Source organism: Mesocricetus auratus, unplaced genomic scaffold, assembly GCF_017639785.1.
Source record: "Mesocricetus auratus isolate SY011 unplaced genomic scaffold, BCM_Maur_2.0 Super-Scaffold_100001, whole genome shotgun sequence".
NCBI classification, from domain to species: Eukaryota; Metazoa; Chordata; class Mammalia; order Rodentia; family Cricetidae; genus Mesocricetus; species Mesocricetus auratus.
In genome coordinates, this window is record NW_024429187.1 from 16,497,636 (window position 1) to 16,516,332 (window position 18,697).

Here is an 18,697-nt window from a genome sequence, read left to right on the forward strand (position 1 = left end):
CTTCATCACTATGAAAAGTGACAAGTTACTCACATAAACGATATTCAGTTTGACAGGAAAAGTTCCAGGAACAGAGCCAGGCCCTAGAACTATTACATGAAAGGAATAAATGCATAATCTAACATTTAAATAACAGCTCATGTTTGCTGAGCACACAGCAGGGGCCCAGAAACTGCTCCAAACACTTCAACTCTTTATCTACATTCATATAATTAGGAAATCAAGTGGTACTAGGGAAGCCGAGGCATTAAAAAGTGAACCAGTCATCAGCAGAATCACGATGCGAGTCTGTGCGTTGGCTTCCTCTCCACCCTGTCCTAGGAAGGCAGCAAGAGATGGAGGGCTACAGATCAGAGGAGGGTTTGACCTGAGCTGGGAAAGGAAAAGAAGCTAAACAGGAGAAACGATGCTTGGCCGAAGGCTGGAGAGACATTGAAAACATAAGAGCGTGGACTGAAGCTGGAGAGATACTGGAAATATAAGATTATGACCGGGGGGGTGGTGATGCACGCCTTTAATCCCAGCACTCGGGAGGCAGAGACAGGCGGATCTCTGTGAGTTCGAGGCCAGGCTGGACCAACAGCCTCCAAAATAATACAGAGAAACCCTGGCTTTATTTTGCTTAGCGTCCTTTGAAGCACGGTGAGCTTGCCTGGACGTTTCTTGCCTCCTAGGCCTGTCTAGTCCTTGACGGGTGTCACCTGAGCACTGTACCCATTCAGAAGCTGCAGCCGGTTAGACGATAAACCCACCCTCTGATCCCCACGGACCTGATGCTGATGGCTCCCCGCGAGTTTACGCCATCAGCGCGATGGGCGCTGCCTAACCACGCTGCTGGTGGGAGAGATCGCTCGCTGGTCCTATCACGCCTGTGATGTCTCATCCATTTGTTGGGTCTGTGCAGAGGAAGGTCAGGCTGGTCTGTTTGGCCTGTCTTTCTCCAGCCCACTTTTACAGTTGACCTGGGTCTGGGGGTCTGGGCTGCAGATCTGGTCTGCTTACGTTTAAGGCAGAGAGAGGAGAAAGTCTCAACAAACCATTACCAAGCCACCTTTTAAAGATGGGCTTTCAATTCGAGCTCCCTCTTTGCCCTCCTCACCTTAAACTACATAACTCAGAGCCTCTCACATACCCTGGCTTCACGTGTTCAGTTCACTAGTAGGTCAAGTGGGACATTTGGCAGCCAGGGCTTCCCTGAACGGTACATGCCTTCGCTACATGTGATCTGCATGGTCTGTAGCAACACAGATGCTCTTGGGAAGCACACACTACTGACAGAAGGTGTCAATGTGCAATTAGGCCAGCTTAATGCCACCCCAGTCCCAATTCAATGGGCAAATACGGAAAGGATTTGCTGTCGTTAAGGCCTGTCATTTACAGCCTTCCTGGAAGGGGAGAGAAACAAAAGTGTTTTCCTAGAAGCTGAAGACTTAATTCTCTGACAATTCACCACGAACACACAGGACATGCAGTGAACAGACTGTACGCATGCAAGGATGCCAGCGGAGGCGGGGCTACTGAGGTACTAAGGCTGCCCGAGCCTGTCAATCAATTTGTGCTCCGATTTCCACCGACTTTCCTAAGGAAGGGAAACCTTCCCCTGGTGCACTCAAAAGAGTAAGGGGTGCCATGGACCTGGAACATCACGCTGCCCACATGCCTCATGCTTGCAGTTTGCTCCTTCATGAAGAGGTCCTTACGTGTGGCAGCAGCCCAGATCTCTTAATACTTCTGCTGTGGTAATGACTTTTTCAGAGACTTTAGTGTATTCTTACTTGATAACTGTTCTGTTATATATGATTTGACTATGTTAAAGTTAAGACCTTTCTTTTTGTTTAAACAGAAAAGAGGAGATGTTGGGGAAGTCCTGTTATTTGCCTGTTATTTGTCAATAAAGCACTGTCTGGCCTATAGGGAATCTAGATAGGAGGGACTAGGAGTCCAGGAAGATTCTGGGAAGGAGAAACACAGGAGTTCAAGATGTAACTCCATGAGGTAGGAGGCCCGGAAATTTCTCCGGTAAGAGAAATACTTAGATTAACAATTATGGGGTAATTACTTAAGTCAGAGCTAGCCAGTAAGAAACAAGCAAGGCCAACAGCTTCATAATTAATACAGTGTCTTCCGTGTTTATTTGGGGACTACAACGCGGCAGAGCCCAGTCGGCTGGCGGGGGGATAAACCAAAGTGGCTAGCAAAGATAAAGCTTCTCTTAACACTTTAGTCTAATGCTTCCATTCCCTTCGTAGCAGATTTCGTTTGCACACTGGCCTAGTCACACAAGTTGCTGAATTTCCAGTCACTGGGCCATGGGTAAGGTTACCAAACAACAAATTGTTTTGTTTTGTTTTGCTTTTTTTGTTTGTTTTGTTTTTCTTCCATCAGATGTGCTTCAAGTGCAATTCAGCTCAATGTTTTCTCTTTTGCTTTCTGCTTTTGTTTTTTGTTTGTTTTGTTTTTGGACAGGATCTCTCTGTTTTATAGATCTGGTTGTCCTGGAGCTCACTGTGCAGATCAGACTGACCTTGAAGTCACAGAGATCCACCTGCCTCTGCCTCCTGGGTACCAAGGTTAAAGGCATGTGTCACCACACCCAGGCAGCTCAGTGCTTTGTACGGTGGCATCTACTGCATCACGCTGAAGTTTTGAATCCCTTAGCATTTAAGTTGTTACCCTGCCTTTATAAAGCCCAACTGATTGCAAAGTCTGATTTTAAGAAAACGTAGCCTCCCTACCCTGAATTTCATTCAACTAAATGTCTTCTGAACATTATCCAGTGCAACGTTTCCACATACAAGAGGTTTTCATACAGGAGGCTGTACTGTCCTCAAGGGTGGCAACCAGTCCATGTGCCTAGCATGCGGCTTCCAATGCTAAACTGGAAAGTCCAGGGAAGCTTAAGAGAGAAAGTCATCCCCAGTGACATCATACTTAGCTGGTACAGGGCAGTGAGGTAAAGTGCTAAGGAGTAGGCCAAACCTCAACTTCCAAAAATTCAAAGAAGAAATTAGTTTGGTTTTCTTCAGGACTCTCTGATATTCATATTAGTCGTTCCTCCTTTCTCTTCTTTTCCTCCCTCTTCTGTCCCTCTTTCTCTCTGCCATCCTTCTCTCCCTATTCCTTGTAAGAGATTAATAAAAAAAAGTGCTTCTCTGGTAAGAGTCACCTATTAATCAGACCAACTTATTGATTCTAAACAGATGCAAACCAGAATTTTCTCATCTGTGCTTTTCAGTTATCTGACAGGCCTTTGCACTTAACGTGATGAGCTAATATTAAGGCATTCTTTATAACCATGACTTCTGTTTAAGCACCAACAAGGAGAGGAGGGAGGAGAGGCAAAAGGGTTAACAAACACTGGGGTGGCACAGCCTCCCCTCAACGCAGGAAGTATAACGGTCTGATGTAGCGCACGCCCAAGCTGACGGACGGGTCCATACTCTAAAACCCAAGTTTGAATCAGCCCACAACATAATACAAGGAGTCTGATGTCTACATTTTAAAACACATAAATAACCAGTACCTAATTAATCAGTCTTAGCTATAGACAACCAAAACCAACCAATACCAACACCCTGAAATCCCCAAACCTGGAAGTCTGACACATTTACCTGTGTATGTCGGTGAAGACAGGTTGTCAGATACTCATTTTCATTTTGAAATATAGGTAGCACTTAAAGTTCATGGAGGTTTTCCTGTAAGCTACTGTCAGAACAGAGGGTCGTGTGGACCAGTTTATGTTTAGAAAGCACAGAGTTATTATGGATATCTAGCAAAAGTCAGTTAAAACATGACTGTCATGCAGGAGAGCTACAAGTCAACACAAAATCCCTGACACTGGACATCCAGGGAACTGCCAAGTAAACAGTGATGTAATCGGCTATAAATTTTTGGCAGATAACCACTTTTATGTGATTCTAATGTAGCCTTGAGGTCAGAGGCCCAAGCCTTAGCCTGCCTGGCTCTGGCATGTCTGTTTGTCTGTAGGTAACACGAAAAACAAAAGATCCAGAGACAGATACTGGGGATAAAGCTGAATATCAGGGAAGCAAAGCAGATGGCCACTGACTCTCACCTCTAGCTTGGGCTGAAAGGACTGATCCACACATGAGCTCCTCACCAAGCCTCAGACTGCTGCCTCTCCTCAGTGTGGCTGGAGAACGAATGCCTCTCTGAGACCTTGCTTCTGTCTTGCATACTTCCCTAGTGCTGGGGTTAAAGGTGTGAGCTGTAATTCCCTTTAAGACTGATTCATTTGTGTGGATCTGGGTAGCCTTGGACTCAGAGAGATCCATCTACCTCTTAATCCTGAGTCCTAGGATTAAAGGTGTGCACTGTCACCTTCTAGCTTCTGGCTGCTGGGATTAAAGGTGTGTGCCTGGCTTCTACAGCTTGTGGCTGACTTTGCTTTCTGAACCCTCAGGCAAGCTTTAATAAATCATAAATAATATATCATCAAGCAACCTGTGTGACTTCCTGCGTGCACTCATGGGTGCTGGCTTGCACCTGGGTTCATACCAGCAGCTGCCTCCCTGGAAGATTGTGTCTAGGTAAATAAAGTACGTTTCATCTACCCATGATTCCTTGAAATCTCTAACCTCCCAGCCTCCTGTGACCTTCCTTCTCCTTTCCTGGCTTTGGGCAATGGATCTCACACTCTCTCTTGTCATGTTTCCCATGTATCCACAATTTACTTCAGAGTTATCCAAAATCATTCTTCTTACCCACGAAGGCTCCAATATCCTGGGTCCCACCACTATGACACTTACACTATCTCTCACACGGCAGCCACGCTAACGGCATAGAGAATACTGCAGACTGACACACGTAACTAATGCCCACCACAAGAAGAATGATCACGAGTTTTGAAGATAGCCTGTGTTATATGAGGGAGCCCTGCCTTAAATGAAAAACAGTGTCAGAGAAGGCACTGAAGCCTTACTATAGTTTGGTGTAATTATAGCCTAGAGGTTTGGGATAGGCAGGGTTCACCATCTCAGGGGAGCCATGGGTAATTGAGGGCTGGGCTCCCTCCGGGCAGGAAGCAGAGGACCAATGGTAGCTTTCAGGAACATAAAACATCAAGATCTACATGGCTGGACCGCCCAATGCTCTCTCTCAAGCTCCCTGTTCCCTGACACTTTGTGACAAGTGTCACGGGCATCACGCAGGGAGCAACGGGCAGGGTGTGAAAATTTGTGCAAAGACCTCACCATCCCCGCCATCCCTATAGCCCATGCCCTCCACTGTCTGCGAAGAAGATGAGAAAAAGGCTTGCTGGACCATTCTCTCACTTAGTAAGTTGCTGGTGGACTGGCTACAGGGTGTCTGAAAGATGACACAGGCAAAACACGTTCAAGAAATAGTAAGGGCTGGTGAGGTGGTTTAGCATGGTATAGGCAGTTGCCTCTAAATGTAAGGACCTGGGTGCAATTCCCAGGCCTCACACGGTAGGAAAAAAAAAAAAAGTGTGTGTGTGTGTGGGGGGAGTCATCCTCTGATTTACACAGTAACAAACTACAGAAATAAATATAATATAACGAATAGTACAAGATACGCATTCAAGGCCTGGAGATGGTGGCCGCACGCCTTTAATCCCAGCAACTCGGGAAGCAGAGGCAGGCGGATCTCTGTGAGTTCCAGGCCAGCCTGGACTGTTGCAGGACAGTCAGGGCTACACAGAGAAGCCCTGTCTCGAAAAACCAGAAGAAAGAAGAAAGAAGAAGAGAGGAGAAGAAGAAGAGGAAGACGAGGAAGAAGAGGAAGAAGAGGAAGAAGAAGAAGAAGAAGAAGAAGAAGAAGAAGAAGAAGAAGAAGAAGAAGAAGAAGAAGAAGAAGAAAGTATCCAAGCGAGTTTTGTTGATCTTAATCTCCCTGTGAGGCAGGCTGCACTTTCCCTGAAGGCAGACAGATAGCTTATCGCTCTTATCTTGGTGTTTTCCCCCTCCAAGCACACACAGAGCTCGGGCCTGTCTCTGCTTGGCTGCTCCTCCGGCCTCCCGCCAGCAGGTGGCGCCAGGCAGTCCTGCCCACCGGAATACAAAAAGGACCCGGATGGGCACGGGGAGTTGGGGCGGAGTTTTCAACCGCTGCGTGCGCGCGTGCGCACACAGCCCGCCTCACTAGGCCGGTGCTCGGGGTAGGAGAAGGGCCTGCTTCTGCCCGCTCTCCCGCTCGCTCGCCCGCCAGCCAGCCCGCCCGCTCTGCTCTCTGCAGCCGCCCCGCCATGGCTCGCGGTCCGAAGAAGCACCTGAAGCGTGTGGCCGCCCCTCGTCACTGGATGCTGGACAAACTGACGGGCGTGTTCGCGCCCCGTCCGTCCGCGGGCCCGCACCGCCTTCGTGAATGCCTGCCGCTCGCCATCTTCCTGAGGAACCGCCTCAAGTACGCGCTGACGGGCGACGAGGTGAAGAAGATCTGCATGCAGCGCCTCATCAAGGTGGACGGCAAGGTGCGCACCGACGTGGCCTACCCGGCAGGCTTCATGGACGTCATCAGCATCGACAAGAGCGGGGAGAACTTCCGCCTGGTGTACGACACCAAGGGCCGCTTCGCCGTGCACCGCATCACGCCCGAGGAGGCCAAGTACAAGCTGTGCAAGGTGAGGAAGGTCTTCGTGGGCACCAAGGGCATCCCGCACCTCGTGACGCACGACGCGCGCACCATCCGCTACCCGGACCCGCTCATCAAGGTCAACGACACGGTGCAGATCGCCCTGGACACGGGCAAGATCACCGACGCCATCAAGTTCGACACGGGCAACCTGTGCATGGTGACGGGGGGCGCCAACCTGGGCCGCATCGGCGTCATCACCAACCGCGAGCGACACCCGGGCTCCTTCGACGTGGTCCACGTGAAGGACGCCAACGGCAACGGCTTCGCCACCCGCCTCTCCAACATCTTCGTCATCGGCAAGGGCAACAAGCCCTGGATCTCCCTGCCTCGGGGCAAGGGGATCCGCCTGACCATCGCCGAAGAGCGAGACAAGAGGCTGGCGGCCAAGCAGAGCGGGTGAAGCGGGGGACTCTCAAGGGACGTGGGGGTTGGGGACGGGCGCATTTTGTAGTCTTTTTTTCTACTTAAAAAGGAAGCCGGCTTCGTTACGGGGCCGTTTTTTTGTATTCGTTTACCCTTCCAGTTTGAGAAAGCATGTTGAATTAAAAAAGGAAAAAAAAAGGAAGCCACCTTCATCCTGGTCTGTGGTTTGTTTTTTTTCTCCCCTCGCCACACGCCGCCGCACTGCCTCGTCATTAGGGAGTGGGGGAACCACCCCCACGTGTGGTCACCTCGTCTTGCAAAAGATGGGTACAAAGCAGGGTTTGGGTAACCCTTGCTGACAACCGAACAAATGTTGTTGCGTTATTCCCTTTAATATCCCAGGGTTGGGGTTGAATGCCTAGAGGCCTATAAAATCGGTAGGAACTTTTAGACTTTTAGATGTCAGACTCTTAATGTCAGCCGTCTCCCCCCACCCCCAAGCATCCTGGAAATAAAGAACCCCCAAAAGTTATGAGGTATAAACATGGGATTATTCGGGTCAGGACTATACACATGGAGAAACCCTGTCTCAGAAAACAAAGACAAAAAAAAAAAGGCAAAACAGAAAATGAGGTTGTTATTCTAACCCCCAAGGCTAATAATTTAGAGAATATACTGAAATGTAACCCTTAACTAGGAACCTGTGGCCAACTGTATTATGATACGAGTAGTAAGTCAAGCTTTCTATTGCCAGGGTGTTTCTTTAAAACAAAGTGCGGCTATAATTTTCTCTCTTAGAAAACCCCCAAATTTATGGAAACAGAAAATCCAAAGCAAGAAAAATAACACTGAAGCAAGGCTTGCAAAGAAACTAATTACAAGAGAACTCAGTCGTCTTCATAATAGCAGCTTAGAGGTAAAATGAAAATAATTTATTTCCTAGCACTTCAATGCCAGTGAGCCAGGAAAGTTGAATAGTAGTTCTCCAATTTTGCCGTCTTGCCTGCTCAAACAAGATTTTCAGGATGTGTGTGGGGGCAGTGCCCACAGATGTTGGAGGTGGAAGACCCCTCGAGACGGGGTGATAAGCAGTTGTGAGCTACCGGATCTGAGAACAAACTCGGGTCCCAGGCAAAGAGCAGTGTCCCTCTTAGTCATTAAGAGATAAGATATCCCAAAGATGAGGATCTTATTTACAAAAAGATGGCTCTTACTTTTTAATGCTGAATCCCTTCGAATGAACTGGCATCTCATTAATTTGCTAACGTTAAAATATAACATGGAACATAGGCATACGTGTTCATGTGCACACGGTTAGCACTGTATCCTAACAGCCACTACAAATGATTGAGGTGAATACACAGGATTTTTTTCTTACTCAATAGTAACACAGAAGAGCCTGGCTCAGACATTCTGTGTTCAATAAAACTTAACTTTTTTTTTTTTTTGAGACTGCCTCCCCAGCCCTGGAAGGTTCTAAATTTCCTGTGTAGCCAAAGATAGCCTTGAACTGCTTGTCTCGTCTCCTCATGCTGGAATTATGAGCTTTTTACAGGTCAGGTTTGTGTGGTACTGAACCCTGGGCTTCCTGAACACCAGACAAGCATTTTACCAACATAGCCACATCTCTGTGTTATAAATGTTATTTTAAACTGGCTGTATAGCTCAATTTCTTAGAGTGCCTGCCTAGCACGGGCAAGATCCTGGGTTCAATTGCCCTCACTGAGGAAAAATAACAATAAAAACCCAAAACACAGGCTAAAATGGAAACATCCCATTTCATTCACATTTTTATTTTTACAATTAAAATGCACTTCAAGTTCTTGTAATTGTACCTAATCCATCTGTAGAAAAATCCTAACGGGATACCAGGGATTGACTGACTAGCAGGACTGGCGGTACACAAACGTGGAGCTGTGTGTCTGTCAGTCCGCCCTGGAGCAAGAAGAGTCGAGCTTTATTTATTTAATTAATTAATTAATTAATTATTTTGGTTTTTACGAGACAGGGTTTCTCTGTATTGTTTTGGAGGCTGTCAGTCCAGCCCAGCCTCGAACTCACAGAGATCCGCCTGCCTCTGCCTCCCGAGTGCTGGGATTAAAGGCGTGCACCACCACCGCCCGGCGAGCTTTATTTAAATTAGAGAAACATAATGCAGCACCCCAGCCTAGGTCCTAAGAGTATCTTTGCTCAAATGACGCACACAGGATGTAGCTCTGGGCTCCGAGTGGTCTGGAGGAAGGGTCTCGCTGTGTGGACCAGGCTGGCATCTAACTCGGAGATCCCCCTGCCTCAGCCTCCCGAGTGCCAGGGTCAAAAACATGAACTACCGGCCAGCCTTTTCTAACTATAAAAGCTTTAGAAACTGCACGGACCAGGACACTGAGAATCACAGAATCACGGGTTCCACACCCCCCCCCCCACTTCTATGTACGCATGTGTGTGTGGTTTGGGGGTTTGTTTTGTTTTGTTTTGCGCAAACGTTAGCACGCTTGTGCGCAAGCGCGTGGAGGCCAGCGGTTGGCGTCTGGAACCATCCAATCGTCATCGAAGCAGGACCTCTCAATCAAACACAGAGTTCGCCAATCCTGCGAGCCTTTCCGGCTCTGAGGATCGGGTATCAGCCTCCTGGGGGGGCTGGAATTACAGGAACCCGCCAAGCACACCCAGCATGCAAGTGTGTTCTCAGGCTCTGAACTCTGTCCTCAGGCTTGCACAGCAGGCACTGCCATCGGCCAGCCACCTCCTGGGCCAGGCTCCACCCCCTCCCCATGCGGGACTTCAGGATGGTCGCTGGGACACTGGAAAATGAATAATAGTTAACCTTCTAGAACCGCTGAGCGATGGCATGGCCTCTTCTGTGTCCTACCGTCTGTGGGGGAACCCACGCTCTGTCTGTACGAATGCTCACGGCTCAACCGCGCTGTGTTCTCGAACACATATTAACTATGGGGTGGCACACCGAGTACTTAGCCAGGCCCTTTATTTGAACACGTCCGCACCCCAAGCACCACGTCCACACCTCTTCTTGTCCCGGCTGACCACATTTGGTGTTCCAGTCCGTGATACGAATTTGAAATCTTAAGCAGCATTTGCAGGAGCCAACCCCCTTTTCGGCATAGCTATCATTGTAAAACAAACAAAAACAACAACAGAAACCAATCCATTACCAAGGCGCTTAGAGCATTTTTTGGGGGGGGGGTAATATCTAGTTGGGGGCGGGGGAGCGCGAGGGTGCCTTGCTAGTAAAATCGGTGAGAGAGTAATAGACTCTGAGAACCAAGCGCTGCAGGCCCAGGCATTCTGTGCTTTCGACATATGGCTTTTCTTATGAGATGAGACGGGAGGAAAACATGTAATTTCGCGTTTCAAAACAGCCGAAACCAAGCACCAGGCGATGTACGAGATAGGAAATCTCTATTTATTTATAAGCCCAATTACTAAGGCATATTGCTTTCGCATCTTATATATGAAGTATGACAATAAAGAAATGAGATGGGTCTTTTGTTGTTTGGCTCATAAAATGGCACTGATGGAATTTTCAAAATAAGAGTTTCTAAACAAGGAATTAAGGAATTCAAAGCGAGCGGGGCGAGTTTATAGCTGAGACCATTGCTATGCAGTTCTGACTTCTGTACTGAAACCAGTCACAGCACTTAGTCTCCTTAGCATACATATAATGTTAACCGGATATAAACTCAGTGCCGAAGGAGACATAGTCTCCCAACACATAAAAATAAATTTTTTTATAAGTCCTAAGAGCCATAGTTCAGTGATAGGGCACTTGCTCGGCATGCTCAATCTTTGTAATATCCTTACTACAGTAAGAAAGTCCTTCAAATAGAAACATGTATGCATTGGAGTGCATGGGGGGGTGGCAGAGTGACAGCCTTTGAGACTAGGACTAAACAGCTACGGCTGGCTGGAGAGCACACTCAGTGGTGACTTTTAGCCTTTCATTGAGATCTGTTCCCAGCACCCACGTAGGGCTATCCCAACTGTCTCTAATTCCAGTCCCAGGGGATCTGAAGACCTCTTCTGGCCTCTGATGGCACTCACACATAATGGCATCACACATGCACATTAATAAAAGTGTTTAAAAATAGACCAGCCAAGCCGGGCGGTGGTGGTGCACGCCTTTAATCCCAGCACTCGGGAGGCAGAGGCAGGCGGATCTCTGTGAGTTCGAGGCTGGGCTGGACCGATAGCCTCCGACAATACAGAGAAACCCTGTCTCGTAAAAACCAAAAAAAAAAAAAAAAAAAAAATAGACCAGCTAGCCTAAGACGAATGGTCTAAGATCTCATCTATACTTACTTCCTCTTTCTCCCCTCTCTCCCTCCCTCCCTTCCTCCCTCCCTCCCTCCCATCCTCTCTCTCTCTTTCTCTCTCTCTCTCCCCTATCTCCCTTCCACTCCCCTCCCTTTCCCTCTCCCTTCTCTCCCTCCCTCTCTCCCCCCCTCCTTTCTTCTCCTTGATTTCTCCCTTGCTTTCATTCATTCTGGTACTGAGGGTTGGACAAAGGATGTCACACATGCTGGGCTACCATTCTACCAATGAGCTATATCCCCAGCCCTACTTTTACATTTAAAAAAAAATTGACACCTGCCTAAACGCATGTGTATGCATACCATATTCAGACCCCCCCAGTCCCTTATCTCCCATGATCTCTTTTGTACTTTGTATTTTGAGACAGATTTTTTTTTTTTTTTTGGTTTTTACGAGACAGGGTTTCTCTATATTGTTTTGGAGGCTGTCGGTCCAGCCCGGCCTTGAACTCACAGAGATCCGCCTGCCTCTGCCTCCCGAGTGCTGGGATTAAAGGCATACGCCACCACCGCCTGGCATTGAGACAGATTTTTAATGGGTTGCCCAGGTTGGCCTTAAGCTAACTCACTCTGTAGCCCAGGCTGGTCTTGAATTTTTTATCCTCCTGCCTCAGCCTCCTGAGATACTAGACTATAAGCTGCCTGGCCAAACTTGAGAAGTCGACTTCTAGTCACCCTGGACAGACAGGGCAACAGCAGGCTAAAGAACAATTCTAACTACATGTAGGCAGATGAACCAGTGAGTTTACGGGGGTGACTTACCCAGGAGGATGGGTTGTGTCACAGGAGCACGGACAATTTAATGGGCAGCTAGACCATCAAGCGTCTCCTCTGTCAAAGGCTGTCAGCTGCTTACACACCCTGGGAAGGAGCTCAGATGCTCAGTGTCTGGGAGGGGGTTTTAATGAGCCCAATATAGCCAGAGTCTCATGAAGTTAAGCAGAGTTCTGCAGCGTAACTCTAGCCTCGGCTTAAAGGACCCAGCCAGAGGTGACACATGGTGTCTGGACTCCGGACACAGAGGTTCAAACTACCCATTCTAACCGTCTCAACCAGTGTCACTATGAGAATGTGACCTGGCTTTCCAAGTACTGCCTTGCATCCTCTGTAATACGGTGTCTTCCTCCCTGCCTGCCCACAGCACACATCTGTTTTATTCTGGTGTCTTTCCCTCAATATCTTCATTATTTCACTCTTCTCCTTCATTCTGCCTACCACCACTTTCCTTTATGCTCAAGGAATGACAAAGGGAGTCTGCCTGGGTGGCTTAAAAGGATGTGGTCAGTATCTATCTTAGGGTTTCTATTGCTGTGAAGAGACACCTTGACCATGGAAACTTTTATACAGGAAAAACATTGAATTGGGGCAGCTTACATTTTCAGAGGTTTAGTCCATTTTCATCATGGTGCATCATGCGACACGGTGCTGCAGAAATAGCCAAGAGTGCCCGTATCTTGCCTTGCCTTGCAGGCAACAGGAAGTCCCAGTGTCATACTGAGGGAAGCTTCAGCAAAAGAGACCTCAGAGCCTGCTCCCACAGTGACACACTTCCTCCAACAAGGCCACACCTACTTCAGCAAGGCCACACCTCCTAATAGTGCCCCTCCCTTTGCAGGCCATTTTGTCATTTTCTTTCAAACTACCAGTGTCGTCATTAGTCATTAGTCAAAGTGAGACACCACTTGTCACCCACTAGGATGACCGGAACAAACAAATAAATGACAACAAGGAATACTAATGAAGATGGGATTGAGTGAACTTTATACACTGGGATACGCTAACTGGTACAGCAAGCTTGGAAGAATTTGGGGGTAGAGGAAGACCATTTGTTCTTGAATGGACAGAACAATGTGATTCATGACATTCCAGGTGTCCATTTTCTGAATGCACATAGATATTATTAGCCACGAAAAATGCAAGTATTAATAGTGCTTTGTACAGACCCCCAAAATACCTACCACATTAACTAAATCTGAACCAGAAGATAGATGATCAAGTCCTTTCTTGTGAACCATCTAGGAAGAGCAAATTCACAAAGACAGAAGCGGGTGCTTGTTGCCTGGGGCTGGTGCTGGGTGAGAGCTGGGTTTCCCTGCCGAGAGGGATTTCTGTGGGGTGGTGGGACCTTCTAAGACTGCAGTAGAGTTTTGTTGTGGAATATCAGTTTAAGATGTGTTACATTTGTTTATGCTGTGGAACATTTGTTTAATGATGCAAAGATGATGTGTTGCATTCTTTTATGTTGCATTTGTTTGGCTCTGTGAAGCGGTGTTAACTTTGCCTGCCTAAAACACCTGATTGGTCTAATAAAGAGCTGAACGGCCAATAGCTAGGCAGGAGAGGGATAGGCCAGGCTGCCAGGCAGAGAATCTAGGCTCTGGGGAAGAAGAGAAGAGGAAGATCAAGAAAAGAAGGAGAGGAGGACTCAGGTAGCTACCTAGCCACACAACCAGCCATGGAGTAAGAAGGAAAAAAAAATGAATAGAGAATAGAAAAAGATAAAAAGCACAGAGGCCAAAGGTAGATGGGGGTAATTTATGAAAAGCTGGTTAGAAATAAGCCAAGCTAAGGCCAGGTATTCATAAGTAAGAATAAGTCTCTGTGTATTTATTTGGGAACTGGGTGACGGGGCCCTGGGGTGGGAGCTAACTACAGAGTTTTCTTTGGATCCATTAATAACATTACATTGTGTATTTAAAACAAATGGATTTTATAAACTAAATTATATTTCACAAAGCTTTAAAATACTCTATTAGTCTCATTTTATGTGAGAGTGATAAATACTAGGACTTATTCACCAGTTTCCATTGTAAAATTAGAGAAATATTTTCATGGGAAAAGTCAGACAGCCTGGTCCAAAACTAGGTTATTAAAATGTCCAGGCTGATTCATATAGCATGTTGGATGTTCTAGTTTCACTCTCTTGGCATTTGTAGGGAAAACTGACCCTTCATTCAGTATACTCATCAAATTCAAGTGTTTGGGTTATTTATTGCATGCTTTTTAAATATATATTATGAGGTATGTCTTGAGTAGCTTGTTTTACATATTTTCCTTCTAAGCCAAGCACTGTTTGTAACTTACCTAACTGGCACTGTTGTATGGTTAACGCTGGCACTGTTAGGGTTAACTCTGGCACCGTTAGGGTTAAAGCTGGCACTGCCAGGGCTAACGCTGGCACTCTTAGGGTTAATACTGGCACTGTCAGGGTTAACACTGGCCTTTCCACCTTGGTTGGCAGATCACACTGGATGGCAGATCACACTGGATGGCAGTGGGCAACCTCATGTCTGCACACTACCTCTGTGTAGACTTACAGGGCAAGCCAGGCTCCCAGTGACCTGCTTGCACTAACATACAGTTATTTCTAGGAGAACCATGGCTGGGCCTGCACACATTAAGTTCCATGGCTACTGTAACAAATCACCACCATTCCAGTTTGTTTTAGAGGTTAGCTGTGCACAGGGCCCTGGTCCCTCCGAAGGTCCAGGCAAGAGTGGCTCCTGCATCTTCCTCTTTTTACTCTGCCTGAAGCTGTCACGGCAGCCTCTGCCTCCATCTCTGCACGGACTCTCCACGCTTCTGTCTTCATGGGTATAGGACAACCCTGAGGAACAGTAGGCATACCTCAGGTAATCCAGGAAAAAAAAGTCCCCTCATGACCCACAGGCTCGATTACATCTGCAAAAGATTCTTTTGCCATATAAAGTCACATTCATGGGTCTTTAGATTTGGATGTGGATGGGTACTCAGGGAGCTGCCACTTAATCCACTACACTACATAAACAGAATCTGTTTTAAAATATTTTAAAAGGTTTGATGAGACCCGTATCAGAAAAAATCAAGTCATCGTTCTGGAGAAGATATGGCTCAGAGGTGCAGTTTCTGCTTAGCCTTTGTGGGTTCAGTCCCCAGCACCCAAATAAAAAATAAATTAAGTTAAAAGGACAAATCAGTGCTCCTGCCGTGATGATTTATCTCTGACTGGGAAATGGCTTTCTTTTTTAAAACGCCAAGTCTTCAACCTGAATTATGGAGGAGGGTTTTGTAATGGATTTGAGTATGGCCCTTTGAGGAAACAGGAAGCAGCCTTTTCCACGACTGAAACAAATAGCATTCACCGAGACACGGGCTGGCTGCATTTCCTCCTGTACCTTCTGATTTTCCCATCTCTCTTTGTGACGGATGGCAGTTATTTTCCATGACTCCTGTTTCTCTCCAGCGGTGTTTTTCCAAAAGGAGGTGTGTTTGCATACACCTCGGGCTGGAATAACGCATGGTAATGGACTGTGACAGCCTTTCTTCATCGCAGCCTTCAGGACTGAAGCCTTATCATCTCTGTCACTTGTGCAGGCAGGCAGCTGTGCATGGGGGAGAGATGGAAGGGGCCACACGCAGCTGGCTCTGAGTCAACTGCAGAGTGTGGGAAAACAGAGCCCTGCTGCTTTGAAGGGTTAGAACAAATGGCAAAATAACCCATTAGCAAATTGTTTCAAGAGTGAGGACAAATGGGAAATTTCTATAGCTTTGAAACCTGAGAACTCCAAACAGTCCAGCCTGACTACCTATCTACCTGACTGTCACCATGACTACCTATCTACCGACCTGACGGTCAGCCTGACTACCTACCTACTTGACTACCAGCCTGACTACCTATCTACCTACCTGACTGTCAATCTGACTACCTATCTTACCTGAGTACCTATCTACCTAACTGACCATCACCCTGATTACCTATCTACCTGACTACCAGCCTGACCACCTATCTACCTACCTGACTGCCAGTCTGACTAAGTATCTACTGACTATCTTAAACAAGAGCCTCGCCAGCACGGGACACACCAGCCACCCCTTTTCACATCAATGTTTAGTGACACCCCAAGAAATCTGAAGAATATTAAAAGAGATGTTTTAATTTGCAGAGATCTAAGGGCACCTCATTAACCTCAACACAACCCTTTTCCCACACTGTGGAAGCACTCTGCACAGAAGGGACCTTTCTGTTACACAAGACTTCCAAGAAAACTAAAGGACAGAATGGGGGGTGTTTGTGTTTTGTTTTGCTCTTTTAGCACTTGCAAATCATTTGCTTCCAAAGACATACATGTTACTGCCCCTGAAATTACATGATTCCAATACTGTAATGATTATTGAAGTGGGAGACCTATGTGAACCAAAGAATTATCATCAACTTAAAAATCTACAGTTGTCTCTGGTTTTGTTTTCTTACAGGAAAACGAAGGCCTATTGGTGCTTTATCAGGGCTATGCTTTTAATTTTTAAAGTTTATGGTAACGCATAGCATGTGCGAAACCCAACTTCAACCCCGGTTTAGTTGACAGAGGGCTTTCTCACCAGCATAGCGTAAACCCAAATGAACGTGGTATGGTGTGGGTCTGTATCCCAACCCTCATGAGCTAGAAATGGGAGAATCAGAAACTCGAGTTGATTTGAGGCTACACAGTGAATCTGAGGCCAGTCTGGGCTACATGAGACTCTGTACTAGAAAAATAGGGACAAAAGGAAAAACAAAACAAAACCAAAAAACCAAACCCTCTGTGGTATTATTCATTATTATGTCACCAAATCTAGGTCAACCCTCCCTCATCTTACATGGGCATGGACAGGTGTTCAGGGTCCTATTATACAAATCTGAGTATCTGTTACAGATCCCTGGGGTCAAACTCCTATTTTTTAAAGCCAAAAGGTAATGGGGGAAAGAGAGAGTTAACTCTCACTAGTGAAACCAGCCCTGCACTCCCCAGCTGTGAACAATCAGGCTTGGCAGACACCCTCCAGGAAACTCCTGCCGCTTTATGGGGATGAATGGGAAACAGGATTTTGACTTTTTGATAGGTGAGACTATAAATCTACCATCAAGACTTCAGCGGGCCAGCTGGGCTTATGTACACAAGCTGCATCTTTAATTACAGACCCCACAAGATGTGGAGCTCAGGAATGCCCCATTGTGTTCCAAGCTGAGTGTGGGGAGATGGGCCCATGGGATAATAGCCAAGGATTCCATCAAGAGAAAGGCAGGAGAAGCCATGCAGAGACCGGCCCGAGTACCCCAGTAGTCAATCCGGAGATATCTTCTTATGCACAGTTCTTTCTCATGATGAGTCACAATTTTGTGACCTCTGAATTTCATGTCTAATTTAAAATTTATCTTTGGCGTAAAAATGAATTAATCTAGCCAGGCACAGTGGTGCACACACCTTTAATCCCAGCACTTGGGAGGCAGGGGCAAGCAGATCTCTGTGAGTTTGAGGCCAGTCTAGTTGATGGAGGACATTCAGGTCAGCCAGGGGTGAAACCTTGTCTCAAATTAATTAATCAATTAAAGTTAAAAAGGAAAAAGAAGAAAAAAAATACAGTTCTGAGAAAATTGTGTTTAGATACCTCTTTCTTGCAGTCAAGCTATGTATGTATGTATGTATGTATGTATGATGGGGGGCATATGTGTATTATGCACATGTGTGTAAAAGTCAGAGGGCAACTTAGGGAAGTAAGTTCTCTCCACCGAATGGGACCCAGGGATCAAACTCAGGTCTTCAGGCTTGGTGCAGGTGCCTTTGCCAGCTGAGTCACCCGAGTTGTAGTGAATCTTACGGGAGAACAAAAAAAGGGATACTGGACCGGGGAGACAGCTAGGTGGGGAAAAGTCCTTGCTGGGCAGGGTGATGCATGCTGGCAATCCTGTCACAGAGAAGGTAGAGACAACAACAACAACAAAAATGCCCGTGACCCACTGGCTGACCAGCCAGTTGCTAAGAATCAGGTTCCAAATGAGAGACCCTGTTTCAAAATCTAAGGTGTAGAGCTCTGGAAGAACACCACCAAGGATTGAGCTCTGGTTCCCATGCACATGCATGCACATGTATGTGTACACACAAATGCACGCAAAGCATAATACCATATAGCAGAATAAAAAGTATCGAATGGGCAGAACTATCTTCTACAGCTATTTTAAATGTTCCCTTATAAGAACTAGAGATTGGATTGAAATAAAAGCTGAAATAAATTAAAGTAGGAATTTACTGAATTAGGTATGTAAACGGTTGTTTTTAAAAATTTGACCTTTCACCGGTCAAAAAATACTTCTTTACTGATATAATACTTTTGTGTCATGTGCAGTGAAAAAAAAAGTCTTAAATTGTTGAGGTATCAGCTCAAATTATTTCCAGCTGCCCACCAGGTGGCATTGGACCCCCTCCTACAAGAAACCCATATTTCTATTCTGTAATGTTCTTACTGTGCTTGGCAGCATTTTACTTGGTCTCTTTAAGCTAGTTCCTTGACCCATAGTCAAACAAGGACTATGAAGAGGATTATGCGTGTTGGAGGAAACCTGGCATTTCTGTAGTTGCACATAGCATAGCTCATGGCCG

The 18,697-nt window shown here is 46.5% G+C and overlaps 2 protein-coding genes across 2 annotated transcripts in view; one reads left to right on the forward strand and one right to left on the reverse strand.

Annotated features, from left to right (window-relative positions):
* The window catches only part of Tmtc1 (transmembrane O-mannosyltransferase targeting cadherins 1), a 227,211-nt gene that overhangs the window by 129,058 nt on the left and 79,456 nt on the right, over nucleotides 1-18,697 (reverse strand). The window lies entirely within an intron of this gene.
* On the forward strand, nucleotides 6,090-7,190 carry LOC101839291 (40S ribosomal protein S4, X isoform). The gene has a single exon (XM_005072944.4). It carries the CDS (start codon nucleotides 6,227-6,229, stop codon nucleotides 7,013-7,015), a length of 789 nt encoding a protein of 262 aa, XP_005073001.1. The 5' UTR covers nucleotides 6,090-6,226; the 3' UTR covers nucleotides 7,016-7,190.

What these genes read in the sequence shown, in the direction of transcription:
- LOC101839291 (XM_005072944.4), top strand. Translation starts at nt 6,227, where the DNA reads ATGGCTCGCGGTCCGAAGAAGCACCTGAAGCGTGTGGCCGCCCCTCGT.